The sequence below is a fragment of the Ascidia mentula genome, chromosome 5 (assembly GCF_947561715.1).
Source record: "Ascidia mentula chromosome 5, kaAscMent1.1, whole genome shotgun sequence".
NCBI lineage: Eukaryota > Metazoa > Chordata > Ascidiacea > Phlebobranchia > Ascidiidae > Ascidia > Ascidia mentula.
The window spans coordinates 10,833,568-10,849,065 of record NC_138570.1 but is presented as its reverse complement, the minus strand read 5'-3'; the positions used below and the strand labels follow the sequence as shown (position 1 = coordinate 10,849,065).

The 15,498-nt window shown below is 41.1% G+C and overlaps 1 protein-coding gene across 1 annotated transcript; it reads left to right on the top strand.

The window, feature by feature from the left end:
- Window positions 1–1,997: 1,997 nt before the first annotated feature.
- Window positions 1,998–15,193, top strand: LOC145901969 (ephrin type-B receptor 1-like). The gene is made up of 20 exons (XM_082989794.1): window positions 1,998–2,199; window positions 2,439–2,500; window positions 3,748–3,905; window positions 3,981–4,101; window positions 4,219–4,329; window positions 4,391–4,565; window positions 5,100–5,207; window positions 9,867–10,022; window positions 10,581–10,689; window positions 10,762–10,906; window positions 10,988–11,069; window positions 11,723–11,925; window positions 12,168–12,513; window positions 12,693–12,818; window positions 12,931–13,169; window positions 13,276–13,494; window positions 13,584–13,733; window positions 13,807–13,994; window positions 14,080–14,232; window positions 14,346–15,193. Exons 1-20 carry the CDS (start codon window positions 2,130–2,132, stop codon window positions 14,458–14,460), a joined length of 3,036 nt encoding a protein of 1,011 aa, XP_082845920.1. The 5' UTR covers window positions 1,998–2,129; the 3' UTR covers window positions 14,461–15,193.
- Window positions 15,194–15,498: the final 305 nt, after the last annotated feature.

Genomic DNA, 15,498 nt, shown 5'->3' with positions numbered 1-15,498 from the left:
TGTAACATTATGCTAAACCACCTAAGTAAATGAAATAGTAGTAAAATGAAAAGTCCAGAGAAATGTCTGCCGCTAGATGACGCAGCTCAGAGAGTACGTCCCAAAGAACTAAGCGTGCTTACTGTGCCACCTAGCGACAAAAAAATATTCCTACTCAATAGGATGCCAGCCAACCAGCTATGCTCAAGTATCCATGAAATCCAGTAGAGAAAACCTGCTTGGACGTTTATTGTCGATAAAACTGATATTTCAACACGTACAAAATCTTTACACACCAGGTCGGGAACTCTGTATAATGTTTGGATGTTTACCACAAACACTACAAGTTATATCACCTCGACTAAAACTTAAATTTTAGTGCAAGAACCAATTTCTCAAATAAGCTTTGCTCCTTTTGAATATGATACATATACACGCTTATGTAAGTGAACATTTTATTTGTAATTTGAAAAATTTTGTCTGATCTGTGTTTGCATGAAAAACAGACCTGTCACATAAGCGACCAAAAACAAAAATGAAATATTTCTGAAAAGTGAAATGAAAACAAACAGCGTTTAAACGTTTACCTCATACCATTCCGGTAGTAAACAACTTACGCAAATTCCTTCTTAGAAGTGACACACGTGAAAGATAATCAATATTTTAAACTTATTCCATCATGCTTGATGTGGTTTGAGACGGTGACACTTTTTAGGGCAGAGTAATTTAGGCTAAGAGAGGCCCACAGCGGCCAGAAAACGTCGATAAACCATTAATAGTATTCTATATGTGCCAAAAACCTTTACTGACTGAAAAACACCTCAGGGTATTATCGTGGTGCTGTATAAGTTTAAAGTTGCTAAAAACACAATGTTTTGACCAGTGCGTCAAAATACTAATAATACTACTATAATTTTTTTTTAATATTTCTATTAAACGTATTCAGTATTTTGCTTATCGTCTGTATCCCCATAGTGTGTCTTGCAGATCAACACGGTTTGTATTTGCTCTGTGGAAAACACGCCACCTTGAAAAGCTGTCGACTCTTCTTCGGCCTTGATTGTCTGGCTGAGACCACTGCGTCACGAGGCAGAAATGTTTACCTTCCAGTGTAGGTGCGAAAACCTGCTTTTATCTCGACCCGTGTTTCTCTTCAAGCCACATCCCCAACCTACGGCTACAGACTGCAGAAAACAAGGCGCGCGTCCGTTAATCAACTGCAGATGGGAAGCTTGGTCGTGTAAATATTTGGTATCTGCATGTGGGGCCGGGTCGGACGAAGAAAGCCGACCCAAATAAATTCCATCGAGCCAGCGAGTGACTATTAGTTAACACCAGGCACGAGTTAAAAGTTGCAATGTACAACTTTTAATAGGCTGGACTGCCTGGCACTTACTTTTGTAAGTTGCACGAATACAACTATTAAAGGTTCGAAATATTTCTGCAAAGTGATGTACAGCTTTTAATAGGCTCCACAACCCGGCACTTGCTATTGTAAGTTGCACGAATAGAACTAATAAAGGTTCGAAACGTCATTAGAAATGCCGAAAGGAAACAGTTGGAAAAAGCGAACAAAAAGGCCGGGCCATTTGATTGAATGTGCTGTTGGGCTACAACGGAGAGAAGAAAAAAAGAAAAAGGTTGAAGGTTTTTAGTTGTCGCAAGCAGTGCGCGCTCCTGACGCAAAGAAAAGGTCGCAACGCGTGGTGTGGACCAGTAGCTGTTTTGAGTTTTGTTGTTTGTTAGTTAGAAGGCGAACAGCGCACATGTGGCGGAAGCTAGCTGTTCGTAAAATGTGGAAAGTAGCATTATGCTTTCTTAATAGGAAACTTTATTCTATAAAAGAGAGAGATATTTGAGCGCAGGTTTATGAAACTAGCATATATTGATGTGTTAAAGTTTAGACAATATGAAAAGGATATATTTGTCAAAAGTATATAACCCAATCCGTAAACAACGCGTGAAATAATTCATCTGGTTTCATACAATTCGAGTAATCTTTTTCTTGTGTTTAAGTATCCAGTGCACTAGATCTCTTGTTTTGTTGCACATCCCGCGATTGTCTGACCCAAAGCCTGGAGATCAAGGCTACGCACACAAAGGAAGATCGCCCCCGTTCTCGTCGTTGTTATTTCGACCAATCCTTTGAAATGGATTATCATTTCGTCCTATTTCTGTTCATTATCGGATTAGTAATTCGTACTGCTACGGCCGATGAAGGTATGAAATTGTAACAAATTTTTACAATGAGATTTCAACATAGTTTCTGAATCGTTTCGTTTATCGAATATTGATGCTTATTAATAGATCTGTTGAAATGTTGCCACGCACTTTGCATGCAAATATTACGAAAATAGTTTATTTAAATCACCATCAGATCATTGATTTTTCTGTCGTTAGGGCAAAAGGTCTTTCACGCTGTTTATATTCAGTGACAACCTATGTTACATTTTGTGCAGAAACTCTGCTTGATACACGCAACCACACTACTGATTTGGGATGGCCAACGTCCAGTAACGGGGTAAGGATTGAAATTATGTTCGCGCTTGTACTCCGTTTCAATTGCGAAGATTTCAGATGCGACTTGCGTACGCAACCAAAGTTACCGATTATAATTATCATTAAAGTCAGGTTAATCGTTCCCTGTCGTGCCGAAGGCGTTGTCCTTTTCCTGTGGCACGTTTGTCTCACCGATCGCTACCACTCACTATACGTGATACATCCCGCTATCGTGTGCTTTGATCATCAAAGTATTGTTAGTGTGGAAGGCAAGGTGATACCATTGCATGACTAAGCGACATTTCTGTCGACCACTGCATGCCGCGCATCTAAGCTGGATGCGACGCCCCATGAAAGACACACGGGTTCATTTCAAAGAGAACCCGCGTAAATAAGAAAGACCGCCGTTTAGTTATTTCCCTTTAATGTGTTGTGGGTTTCAGTCAACGGCTCTACATTGAGAATATAAAGTTATACTGGTTACCATGGTAATATAATACTTGGCAAACTGATTTCGGTCCAAGCTACAGCTTGCTGCTTGTTAGCGGAGGAATATTTACACTTCGGACAATTTTAGTAACTGGGAACATGTCCGCCCGTATTTTTATATTTTTTTTATGTTGCACAACCTTCACTCTTGTCCCGTTGCCCAGGCAATAGTGGTTCGTATTTATTTAACTTCTCGTGGGATGTTACGAGGTCGCATCCGGTTGTCGCACGTTCACTCGCCTTGGACCGTTTTCAATTGCGCCAACAAAGCGCACGCCCTATGCCACTGAATAGCCAAAAATTCTTAGCTCGAGACCCACGAGCGACAGTTATGCTTTTCACGACACACGGCGACTGATTGTTCGTTATTGATAACAGTGGACGGCAGCTGCTAGCCCTGCAAGGTTCCATTGAAGCGCGGATATTTACTAAATTTGATGCCGCCAATCATTTCCACTCGTTGGTGTCTCAATCACCCAAACTGTCGGTCTTGGCAAAAAATAATGCAAGTTTTATGTAGCCATTCTACATTTGAAAAATTGTCGGCACAAAACCGATTACAAACGATCCTTAATTGATTCCACCCGATTTTAAAAGATTATTACATCTAATAACCGGTAATTAAAGATCGTCGCAATTTGAGTCACTTAATATTGTTTGCAATATTTTTGATGCAAATCCGCTTTCTAACATATTGATAAGTGCTGACACTTATCAGATTATGTTGTTCTTCCTCTTAATCTGTTTGTTTCTTCAACTTAAAACATATATTGTGTGTAGTGGACCGAAACTAGCAACCACGATGAAAATGAAGCCCTGCTAAGAACCTTTCAGGTGTGCAGAATTTTCGAATCCAACCAGAACAACTGGGTTCGAACACCTTACATAGAAGTTGGAAATGTGGAGCGAGTTTACATAGAAATTCGCTTCAGTACTCGGTATGTGCAAATATAAATTACTTGATGCCACTTGGAGGTTTGGCAGATTTTCAACTCGTTGGCAACTTTCAACAGATCTTGCGAAGGACTTAAAAGAATCATGTCGTGCAAAGAAACGTTCAACTTGTATTACTTGCCTTCGGAAGGAAAAGACGAACTTCGTGCTTCTCATATGGATGAAAGCACTTACACTAAGGTAAATAACAGTCGTGTATTTTCGACATCCTTTATCCTGGCACCAGAAACTATTCCAACTCTCTTACGTGTGTTGGCAGGATTATAATGTTTCTATTTATTTGTACTGCTTGTTTAGGTGGACACCATTGCAGCCGACGAACGGTTTAAGCCGGACACAATTAAAATCAACACGGAAACCAGGATAATCACCCCACTTCAAACAAGAGGGCTGTACGTCGCATTTCAGGTAAAAGTGGCATATCTAATACCATTAAAGTCTTGCGAAAGTAATTAAAAATGAATTTCAGGATACCGGAGCTTGTATGACGATAATGCATGTGCGAGTTTACTACAAAACGTGCCCAGACATCGTTAAAGGCCTTGCTGTCTTTCCTGTCACCATAGGAGGTCCGGATCTCACCTCATTGGTGGATGTTTCTGGAACATGCATCGACCATGCTGAACGAATGACCGATGCTCTAGGTAAAGTCTTGCCGGCAACAAGGGCGTCAAAGTTGTAAATTCCACCTACTTATAATCACCGACTTTTAATTTGACATGTTGTCCAACTCAGCAGTTGTTCCTGATCGATTAATAACTCACACATGCTGACTCAGACTAACTTGTAAATTGGAGCCGCTGAGTTACCAGTTGTGCAATATAATTCGTGTGCTCAGGGACTTGGGCATTAAAGCCTAGCGCAACTGTCCAGAAGGCGCTCGATCTTAATTCCTAACTACCTATGAGAATTTGAAAAATCTCATGGGATTGACATCATCACTCTCCGCGGGTCGAGTCAATCTGTTATTGTATGTCAGGCACCAAGCAAGCATGCCTAATACATCAGTAGCGAATTATAAAATACAAACCCATGCGCATGCGACTTCTAAGATAAAATCGACTCGAGGAAAAATTCGACACCGAGCTTAGAGTTGACTTCGATGAGAACATAAATGATTAATGTGAACCTGTTGCTTGCTACGTGTAATAAATGACCCTGCTTTTGTGTTTCGACAGCACCTAGCTTGCATTGCAACGGAGCTGGTCAGTGGCAAGTTCCTACCGGTGGTATTTGTGAATGCGCAGCTGGATTTCAACCAAACAACGATTTGACCGAATGCATTGGTAAGTGTTGTGGACTTTTTCACTTTGATCAATTCCGATTTCAAAGCATGCGAATAAAGACCTATGCAGGTGCTAGATATCAATTAATCGATTAATGCGGGCAACTGGTCTGTCCTTTTGTGGCACACATTTCCTATTATCTTGTCAATACCAATCAACAAGAAATTGCGGCGATTGATCGCTGTGTCCCAAATTGGTTGGATCTTGCTGGATTATGTTTCCAGACTGCTGTCGGTGGACGGCAAGCTTCGTGCCATCTTTGGCCTTATTTGGATTAGACAGATGCTTGCCAAAAATTACACCGACCTGCCAAAACCTTGCACGTAATTCTAAAGGCCAAATGGAGCGTATTCGTTTTTAATGGAATGTACAGCAAATATGTGGTACGCTCTAACGTATAGTTCATCGATCAAGCTGATCTGCAAACAATGTCGCGAAATTTTATCAGTTTATTGCCTCACCGAGGGCAAACGGAAACACTGGAGCGCCGTCCTTTTCAACAATGGTGGAATGTCTGTTCGGACACGCGGTCCCAATGATTAGAAGGATATGAATTCTCGCGTTGCAGCTGATTTGCCTTTTCCTGCCAGCGGCATACATGTTGATGAATGACTTTGTTAGAAACAGTGGGATATGTGTTTCACACTCGACGCCTTGCATCGATATTTTTCGCTCTTAACGGCTGAGTCTTTCGTATAAGTTGCTTAGCGACCCGTTGGCGCCGACATATTTCGGTGCAAAGCGAATTCCTAATGCGTATGTAATTGGTTATGGAGTGGCCTCAAGTCCCCAGGGGAAATGCTCGTGCCGCAATTTAACGCGTCTCGCATTCTGTCACTGTTGGCCCCCTTGCCACGATTACGTGAGAATCGAATGCGGATGCCAGTTGTCAATACCAAGTAGAATCATAAAATTCAACGATTATTTTTTTTATATGTCCACATTTTTCTATTCGACTGCCAGAACACTAGGACTTAGCTACTTACTGTGTTATGAAAACGGTTTTGAAGGGTGGCAATATCCGTTGCCTTGAGGCAGGCTTCAACGGAGCCTTTCAAGAGTGCCAGAAACAACAAACTGACACTCATCGCTGCGAGATCTAAGCTCCCTAAGGATTAGTCTCTGGCACTTAGTTCACTCTTATGGAGTAAGTTTTGGCGTTCATAAACTAATGTTTCATTAAGCGCCCACTTATTACGGCACTTTCAACCAAATTAGCGGAATAGAGACTTTGAAGTTTTGCGCAAAGTTCATACATGACTTGAAAACCGGAAACATTATTGGTGAATAGAAATAGTTTGGAACAACGGCGCCGTCCCATCAATTAGAAAAAACGGTTCATGGAATCCACCCACTTGGGTTGCCATCTGTTTCTGCAACGTTCTCACAGAAGTAAGCGTACGCGAAGGTTTTCGCATGTTATCTGAGCGTAAACACAAAGGGCGTCACATTAGCGCGACACGTATATCATCCGGTAACATTAGCCGCGTCCAATAAACTTCTCCACACGCTTACATGTTTCCACCGAAAAGCTCAATTGTAACGCGATCCTTCCAAATGGGCGAATAATGGACTACGACCCTCGAAAGACCCATGTCGCCAAAGTTTACTAAAGCCAGTCAGCTAAATTTTACTCTCCTTAGTTGTGAGTGGGTTGGTTTAATGTTACGCTATTGTTGGGGCCGAGTCCGCCCCATTGCTTTCAAATGCGACTGGGTGTTTACAAATTGCCACTGATATGTTTTCGGTGCGAGCTCCGCGTGTTTGCGGCGAAAGTTGATCTAGGGTAATTGTATATTCTATTGGGCGAATTAAAAAAGTAAAGCTTCTCAGACGGTTTGATTGTGGTAGTAATTAAGTGTGGACACGCAGGGGTTGTTGCCCCTGAAAAGTAATTCCTTGGTCTTTGAAAGTAATTTAAAAATCATCTCTGTGTAACCAGCAGGTTTTATACGCATTGTAATGATTAAACATGCTTTACACAAACAAATTACTTCATAAGAAACAAGCAGTTGCACGGCTTAAATCGCTCTGGTTTAACACGTTGGACAACCGGGTGTTTTCGCCCCCACAGAAGGTTTTATTGTCCGACAGTTCAGCGAACCCGGTTTTTGCTGATGAAGTGAAGAGTCGTGCGTTTGAGCAATTGTTGTTAAGATGCCAAATTTGGTCGCGCTTTGTCTGAAATGATGGATTGTCAGTGTAATGGCCCTTTACATGTTAGGCAAGTAGATACGTTGCTTAAAGTAATCCTTGACGTATATTTCGGATGGTGTAGATATGGCCAATCCTCAGCAGAGCCTGCTTTCATATCAGGGTCTGGAATTCAAGATAAATGGAATCTCGGTGCCTGTAAAGTAGAACTTGCCGTGTATAAAACATTCATGTCTTTCGACAAACAGATAACAACCTCCCCGAGGAGTTGTCCAACCCAGGTTGAACTTGACGAGAGTCTCGTTAATAAAACTCACCATGCATGTTTCACGTCTCTATGGGGGTCGTGTATAGAATATTGGAAAGTGTTGAGTGATCCTTTAATGTCGGCGCTTGAAGTTGTACCAAGTGTAAACTGGTATTTTATTACTTTGCTCTGGGAAGTTTTGCACTGAGGTGGCTCCTAGCTTTAACTTCGCAGCACAATTTTAAAAACAAAATCGATTTATCTTTCACCGAAATCCCACAGAAAAATCAGGTGTTGACCCGAATATTTTATCGAAGTTTGCGCAGGAAACCAAAACATTCGACATCGCGTAAGGTATTTGTGATTCTAATCTTTTGCAAACTGTGATATCTAAAGCACAATTGAAAGTCATATCCATTATGTTCCTCATTTCCCTCCGTACAAAGTACACAGCGGTGCGGATGCGCTGGAGCACATCATCGCTTGTACCAACACGAACTGAACCCAATTTTCTCGATCGTGTCAACGGCGTAGAAAAATCGTTGGCAATTTGATTGAAGTGAAAAGGATCAAAGACGAGTTTGGCAGAAAACTGCAAAATTCAATACCAATGTGTTTCGTAAAATCACGTATCGGTGGTAAATGTGGTTTTATTGGTTGAGCAGTTCGTGGTTCCGCGTATTTCATGTTTTCAGGCCTAACATGAGTAAGAAAATTCCAAACAATGTTTCCCTCTGCGGTAGCTTCATGACACAATTTCAACATAGCACCCATGTAATTGAAGTCATGCATAACCGCGCTATCATGTTTCAAACGAGGTGACTCCTATTTACATCGAACCAATTTGTTTGGAGAAAGTTATTTGTCTTCGCGAATGACGGAAAGCAATGCTGCCAGTGGGTTCGTTCGCGACCGTATACTATAGTTCCAAGTGTGTGTGATTGATGGGTAACTGCGACGGCGAGCAATAAATATTCGCAATCCTCTTACGCGGTCACTCCACAGCTTCCGATCTTCATTGCAATAGATATTGCGAGGAAACATATGGTTCAAACTGCGTTGAATGACTCTTCACTTGTTCATTCCAGCACCCTTCAGTTGCTTTTTGTCGGGCGTTTTTTCGTCACCCAAACACGGTTTGTTTATTTCCGAGGCAATCCTGATTGCGAGTTTCTCACACTGGGAGATTTACTGGATTTTGCGCATGGTCGCCTGGCTTTGTTGAAACCCAACTCAAATCTTACTCATAAAATTACAATGATCAAGCTTAGCCTGAGATAGTTGGAAACCGAGTTCAATATGAGCTAACTTTATAAGAATCCAACATGAAAAGCCGGAATTTCATCAAACTGCGATTATTTGTCCAGACGCCCGTTACGTCACTCTTGCTACAAGCGTTCACCTGCCCACTCGACATGTTGAAAATCAGGGGCCTTTGTATTACGTCACGCCTTAAGATCCGCGTGGGCGACGGGAGTTCGATAAAATGAGGCCGATGGGGTGCAGCCGTCACTCGACGTCGCATATATAGGCCCTCAGTGTGTCTGAATATGCTCCCACCAAAAATGAGAAAAACGTTTAATCTGAACAAACCACTTGTACACTGCTGTAGGGTATTTTGTATAATGTTGGTTGTTTACCAGAAAAAAAACACAGTAATATGTAAGCTGTACCCAGTCATTCATTTTATTAACATTTTGCTGCTGAACTTCTTGCTGCAATCCATTGCGATTCGGTTCCGGATTTCCAAACCCAAATAAAGGCCTATATCAACTTAAGGGTTCTGTTTCATGTTTACCCAGTGGATTACCCTGACCCATCCTTATCTTGCGGTCATCGACATGCCTGGCCCCTTCAATGAACCGTTCAACTGACAGGGAAGCAATGTTTTCCTTGATTGCAAAGCAAATACAAATCTTACAGTACGAAGCCCTCCCTTGGGCAACCTTGCTTTTTCTGGCATGTAGATAAATAGATTTTTAGCGGGTAGAGTTAGCTATACCAGTTTTTTAAAGCTTGTCGGCAATCCCATGTAATTTGACCGACGTACACCAATGCCCAATGTTTTTTATCTTTTCGGAAAAACATCTTCATCAAGTCCTGCTGGCCTTGACCAGCCGGAGCTGATCTTTCATTTTTATTCTCCACGCCTTGTGCAAGTTAAAATACAAGGCGCGGTTAAAATACAACATTTGCAGAAAATAACGACGCAAGTTGCGAATTTTTTTATTCATATAAATATGTGTTGTTGTTTGCAGAATGCGCTGTGGGAAAGTTCAAATCGGACGCTGGCAACAGATTGTGCGAAAATTGTCCTGCGAACAGTTATGCCGTGAGCACAGGATCACCTTCCTGTCAATGTAGTAATGGGTTTTATCGAGCTGTTGACGACAGACCCGACGCCTCCTGTACAAGTAAGATAACCATAATGCTCAAGGCCATTCGTAAATTATAAATTACGAAACAACGTTTTGAAATCGTCTCCGCTTTAGCATCTAAATATGTTGCACATTTTTCCGCTTTGATCTTTTACAATGAGCAAGCCATCCGTCATGTTATCTGACCATAAGTTGGGTTATCTGACCATACGAAAAAAGAAAGCGTCTGTAATCCTGGGAGCATGGTGTTTGAATTACACCAAGCTTAAACTGGGAAACGGTGTTTGCGTTCACATTCCCACAGGTTCCAATTGACCTTGAAGTCCAATCGATAAAACACCGGGTCGGCAAGTCGCCTCGAGCCGGTGTACGTATCCGAATTACTGATCGAAATTCGATTCGTTCGTTCACTGTCCCAGCCCCTAATGGCAATCAATATCGAGTTAAGGACGTGGCCAGTCGTAATTAATCTCTTTTGTCCTTGTTAAATTGTCACGCCGTGGCGCGCGTTCCTGGCTTTGATTGTAAATCGAAAGCGTGTCAGTCAACGTGACTATGACCGCCACCATGACAACAATTCGTTTGTTTTTGCAGAACCTCCCACCAAACCGACTCTTGTTGAATCAATGGTCAATAAAACACAAGTCATTTTCACTTGGAATGAGCCTGAAGACAATGGCGGGCGAGTTGATATTACATACACGTGAGTAAATCTGTACCTTGGGCAAACAAATTTGTCATTGCAATCATAACAACCTAACTATTTACATGACAGGGTGGCGTGTTATCGATGTGATTCCACATTCGAGTCATGCAAACGTTGCTTGCGTTCAGTGGATTTCTACCCTAGAAAGTTCCGCCTCACCAATGGTCGTGTGGTAGTCAGAGATCTTTCCTCATTCACATATTACAAGTTCAGGGTAAGAAGGACCTGAAGCTGTATTAAAATTCTGACTGAAATGATTTCATATCATATAAATCTCAAATTGTTTCGGTCACAGATATATGCATTCAATGGTGTGTCAAGTTCCAGTAGCACTGAACCACAATTTGCGGAAATATCACTAAAGACAAACCAAGCAGGTATGTCAGTTCTGACGAGTAACTATATAAATTCGGCCAAAGAAAAAAGCTGCTTTTGCACAATTGCTTGGTTGTGAGCTTGGCAAAAAGACTAGGATTTAAATGCAATTGGCAGCAACTTGAATAAATCTGTTCCCTGGATCAGACAGTCGGTGCTTGACGAGGCGCCGATGTCGCATCATGTCGTTCCAGGGCATGCGTCTCGTAGAATTAAAATTCGGTCGAGTGATAAATGTTTGTCGCGACCAAGTGCTTTTGAACGTCGTCAGTGGGAGGCGCGGTCAATTGTGTCCGGCGTCCAATGGTGGACGGTTGTTGTATTTGGGCCGACTTCACGCTGTTCGAACGAGGTCATGTTTGTTTGTTAGATCAGTGCCATATTATACTGTATTGTAGATACAAACAAAAATATGGGTTAAATTCATAATCGGGTCAAATTCAATAATTCACTTTTTTGTTTTATGACCTTTCAAAGCAAGCAGCGGTAACTGTGATCGTTATTCGATACTTATACGCCCCTAAAGCAAGTTAAACCCGTACCTATGGCGAAAGCTTTCCGCACAGCGTATGCTCTGGGCAAGTGATACCTGCAACACTGAACATCGCTGTCTAAATGTCTCAATGTTTCTCAATGTACATTTTTGTGTTTACAGCGCCATCAGCCGTCAACTCTGTGCGCATACTATCGACCACTAGTAGTGACGTTGAGCTGGAGTGGGACAAGCCGGCCAGTAACGTGAAGATAGTTGAGTATCAGATCCGCTACTACAGTTTCCACGATACTCACACAAATGTGACGAAGAACGTGAACTTCAAACTCTCCAATCTGAATCCATCAACATCTTACACTGTCCAGGTATGAAAATTTTGTAGATGCAAAAGACTGGACCTTTGTTACGTACGTCATCGGAATTTTAGTATTTTTATTCAACATGTACATGAACTCAGTTTGTATGATTGCAGGTTTTAACGTTAGTTAACAAACCTGCGCTTTCATTGAACATGTTCCATGCTAATTGCCACTCATATTTGGATCAGTTAGCTGTGGGATTTTGAATGTTATGTGTGGCGTTAATCTTAAATATTGTAAATCTTCAGGTTCGTGCCAAAAGCAAGGCCGGATTCGGTCTGTTTGGACGCAAGGTGGCGTTTAATACTAAACCCAAAGTACGCGTCACCATCGTTCCTGATCCGAACAACCTGTTGCCGCACGCGGACACCGAAACCCAGACCAGAGCGATAGAAGTGAGCCAGATGGATGAACTAAACACGATCACAAAACCGGCAGCTGATCGAAACCAACTGATTCTTGCCATCGTCATAACTTGCAGTCTTCTTGCAATTACGATTGGTGTCCTTCTTATTCTTTACGGTCGAAGAAGGCAGTATGCAAAACATGTTGTTGCCGATTTCGAAAAGTATCCTGGCTTTATCAATAGTTCTGGTGAGTAGTTTTAATTAATGTTAACTTTAGCTGGTTGATTTAACCTAAACAACTATTAATGAAAGCTCAACTAAATGGTAGTTTTTTATATATTGAGTTTCTTAAGTTTAAGGAGCCTTATGTTTTGCGCGATACTCGCATTGGGGAGCAATTCCAGTAATAGTATTTTTGTTTTCCAGTTGATCTCATCAGTACTCGTACATACGTTGATCCAAGCACATACGAAGACCCATACTCAGCAGTCCAGGAGTTTGCAAAAGAAATAGACTACAGATTTGTTAAAATCGAACAAGTCATTGGGAAAGGTATGCTTATTCCGTTATAAATATCACATTATCAATATCTTGACAAAACCCACTTTAATATACGTCATATAACCACTGCAATTCTTGCATTATCCTATTTGTTGTTTTACAGGAGAATTTGGTGAGGTATGCAAGGGAGTCCTTACAACGTCTTGTCAATCCGTTGCCATTAAAACTCTCAAAGCGGGTTACAGCAATCAAGAAAAACTAGATTTTCTCAGTGAGGCTTCTATCATGGGACAGTTCGAACACCCAAATGTGATAAGATTGGAAGGGGTTGTAACAAGGAGCAGACCGTTGATGATCATCACCGAGTTTATGCAAAACGGATCCCTCGATAACTATTTAAGAGTAAGATGTGATTTCCATTTTTTACACTAGTATTTGTTAAGCTACATTTTGTCACAAACTCATACATTCTGCATAATATAGCAAAGTAACATCGCTTTAATCACAGACAAATGAGGGCAAAGTTCCAGTGGAAAAGCTGACACAGATCCTGCACAACATCGCTTCGGGGATGAAGTATCTCTCCGACATGGGATACGTGCATAGAGATCTGGCTGCACGCAACGTTCTCGTCAACTCTGACCTAATGTGCAAAGTTTCCGACTTCGGACTGAGTCGAGTACTTGAAGAAGTTGGAGAAGAGGAAATAGCAATGTACACAACCAGAGTAAGTTTGAAATATGGTTAAGAATTATGTCCACTTTCTTTCCTGTTAACTGATCGTTTTGCAATAATTTTGATTGGTTTTGTATAAAGGGTGGAATGATTCCTATCCGATGGACCGCACCAGAGGCCATTAGTCAAAGAACGTTCAGCTCATCCAGTGACGTATGGAGCTACGGAATTGTGACGTGGGAAATTCTTTCGTACGGCGAGAGACCTTACTGGGAAATGTCAAACCAAGACGTGAGTAGTTTTTAAAACAAGATGAATAAACCAAACAATATTCCAATAAATAAGTTATTTTCCTGTTTCGCAGGTTGTGCACTTTGTAGATAGTGGATATCGCTTGCCCGCCCCTTGCTTTTGCCCAAAGATTCTTCACTGCTTGATGTTGGATTGCTGGAACAGAGATCGTACTCACAGGCCGACATTCCAACACTTGGTGTCGCAGTTGGACAGATTTCTGCTTGACGGATTGTGTCTGAACGACACAATCAATAACAGGTAAATATGTCTTGCTGTGTTTATCTACTTACACTCAATGTTGTACTTTATACGTGATTGAAATCTGACAAGCTAGTTTTTTTAGACCTTACAGAGAACAGGAAGATTGCATTCCTGAACTACTTGACCTTTCATCACTTGGACAGTGGCTTGAACAAATGCACATGCTTCAATACAAATCTACGATGCTTCGTAACGGTTGCGTAACAGCCGAGCAAATCATGCGTTTAAATGAAAGGTAAGCGTAGCTATGTAAAGTCTCAGTCCGAACTGTATTTTTTTTACCTTTGGGACTTGTTGTTCAATGCTTTTGACAATAATTATTATTAAGTTTGTATTATTTGTTTGCAGTGAGTTGATGGACATGGGAATAGATGAACCTCGCCACATTCACACCATACTTCACGAAGCGCAAGTTTTGCGACAAAAAATAGAAGAAGTCAGCAACCTGGGCATCGCAGTGTGACGTCATAATAAGCAACTTGACTTCTCTCTTCACCCAGTGGCTTGCGTGCATCAAGCCAAGGACAGAAAGCTCAGGCAGGAGTTGGCGAACAAAAGATTAAAGAATATCGCACGTGTTTCACACTCGGCGGCAGGCCGTCGCTTTTCTCACTTTTTCATTCACTGTGTCATGTTTTCGTCTTTCGAGAATCATCGAAGACAATCTGCTTTATTCAGTTCCTTATTACTCACATCACATCACATCAACCATGTGATCGCATCGCCCTTATTTCACGTGTTTACGCCAATATGAACACACACATCCACACGCATTCCACGTTTAACGTCACGCACGTTTGTAATTGAAATTTTTTGTTATTACTCTTGTAAGCATTAATCAAATGCTCCTTGGTCAATAAATTAAAAGACTAGTTGCAACTCTTGCCTCTAAACCTTACATGAAGTATTTTCTAAACAGGAATCTGTGAACGAATTTACCTTTTACAAAGCCAACGAATAAATTTGTGTTTTTTGCTGCGCATCAGCTTCTTGTATTTATCTATTAAGCAATCGTTGCTTTTTGTCTTTAAATGATCGCAAAATAATAATTTTTATCGTGTTGCCAATTTACGACCACGAATAGAAGAGGTCATTTCTTCGCTGTTCAACAGCGACCTTTGTTATTGTTAATCTTGTTGTTTGTTTGATATTTGATAAAATCGTGTGGAACTTTGTAATAAAACTGATCTCAAACATTTTTTTGTGAAAGTTTTCCAGTTTATTACTTCAATAAAGGCAGAGGGATTTAATCAGTTGTAAATTGTGAGTCGACTGACAGTTATTACAACAGATCCAATTGGAAAGTAAAACAGATGTTCCAGGTGCAATATTTAAATATTTTGAATTGTCTCACAAGGCAATTTTTCCATAATTAGTCTATCTTATGCAGTTTAGCGTTCCAAAAGGCTTCATTGTTGATATATTCTGTTAAAAGTTAAATATAATACCAACAGCAAAGCATCAAGTTTTAGAAAACATCACTACTAACATTAACAAGAAC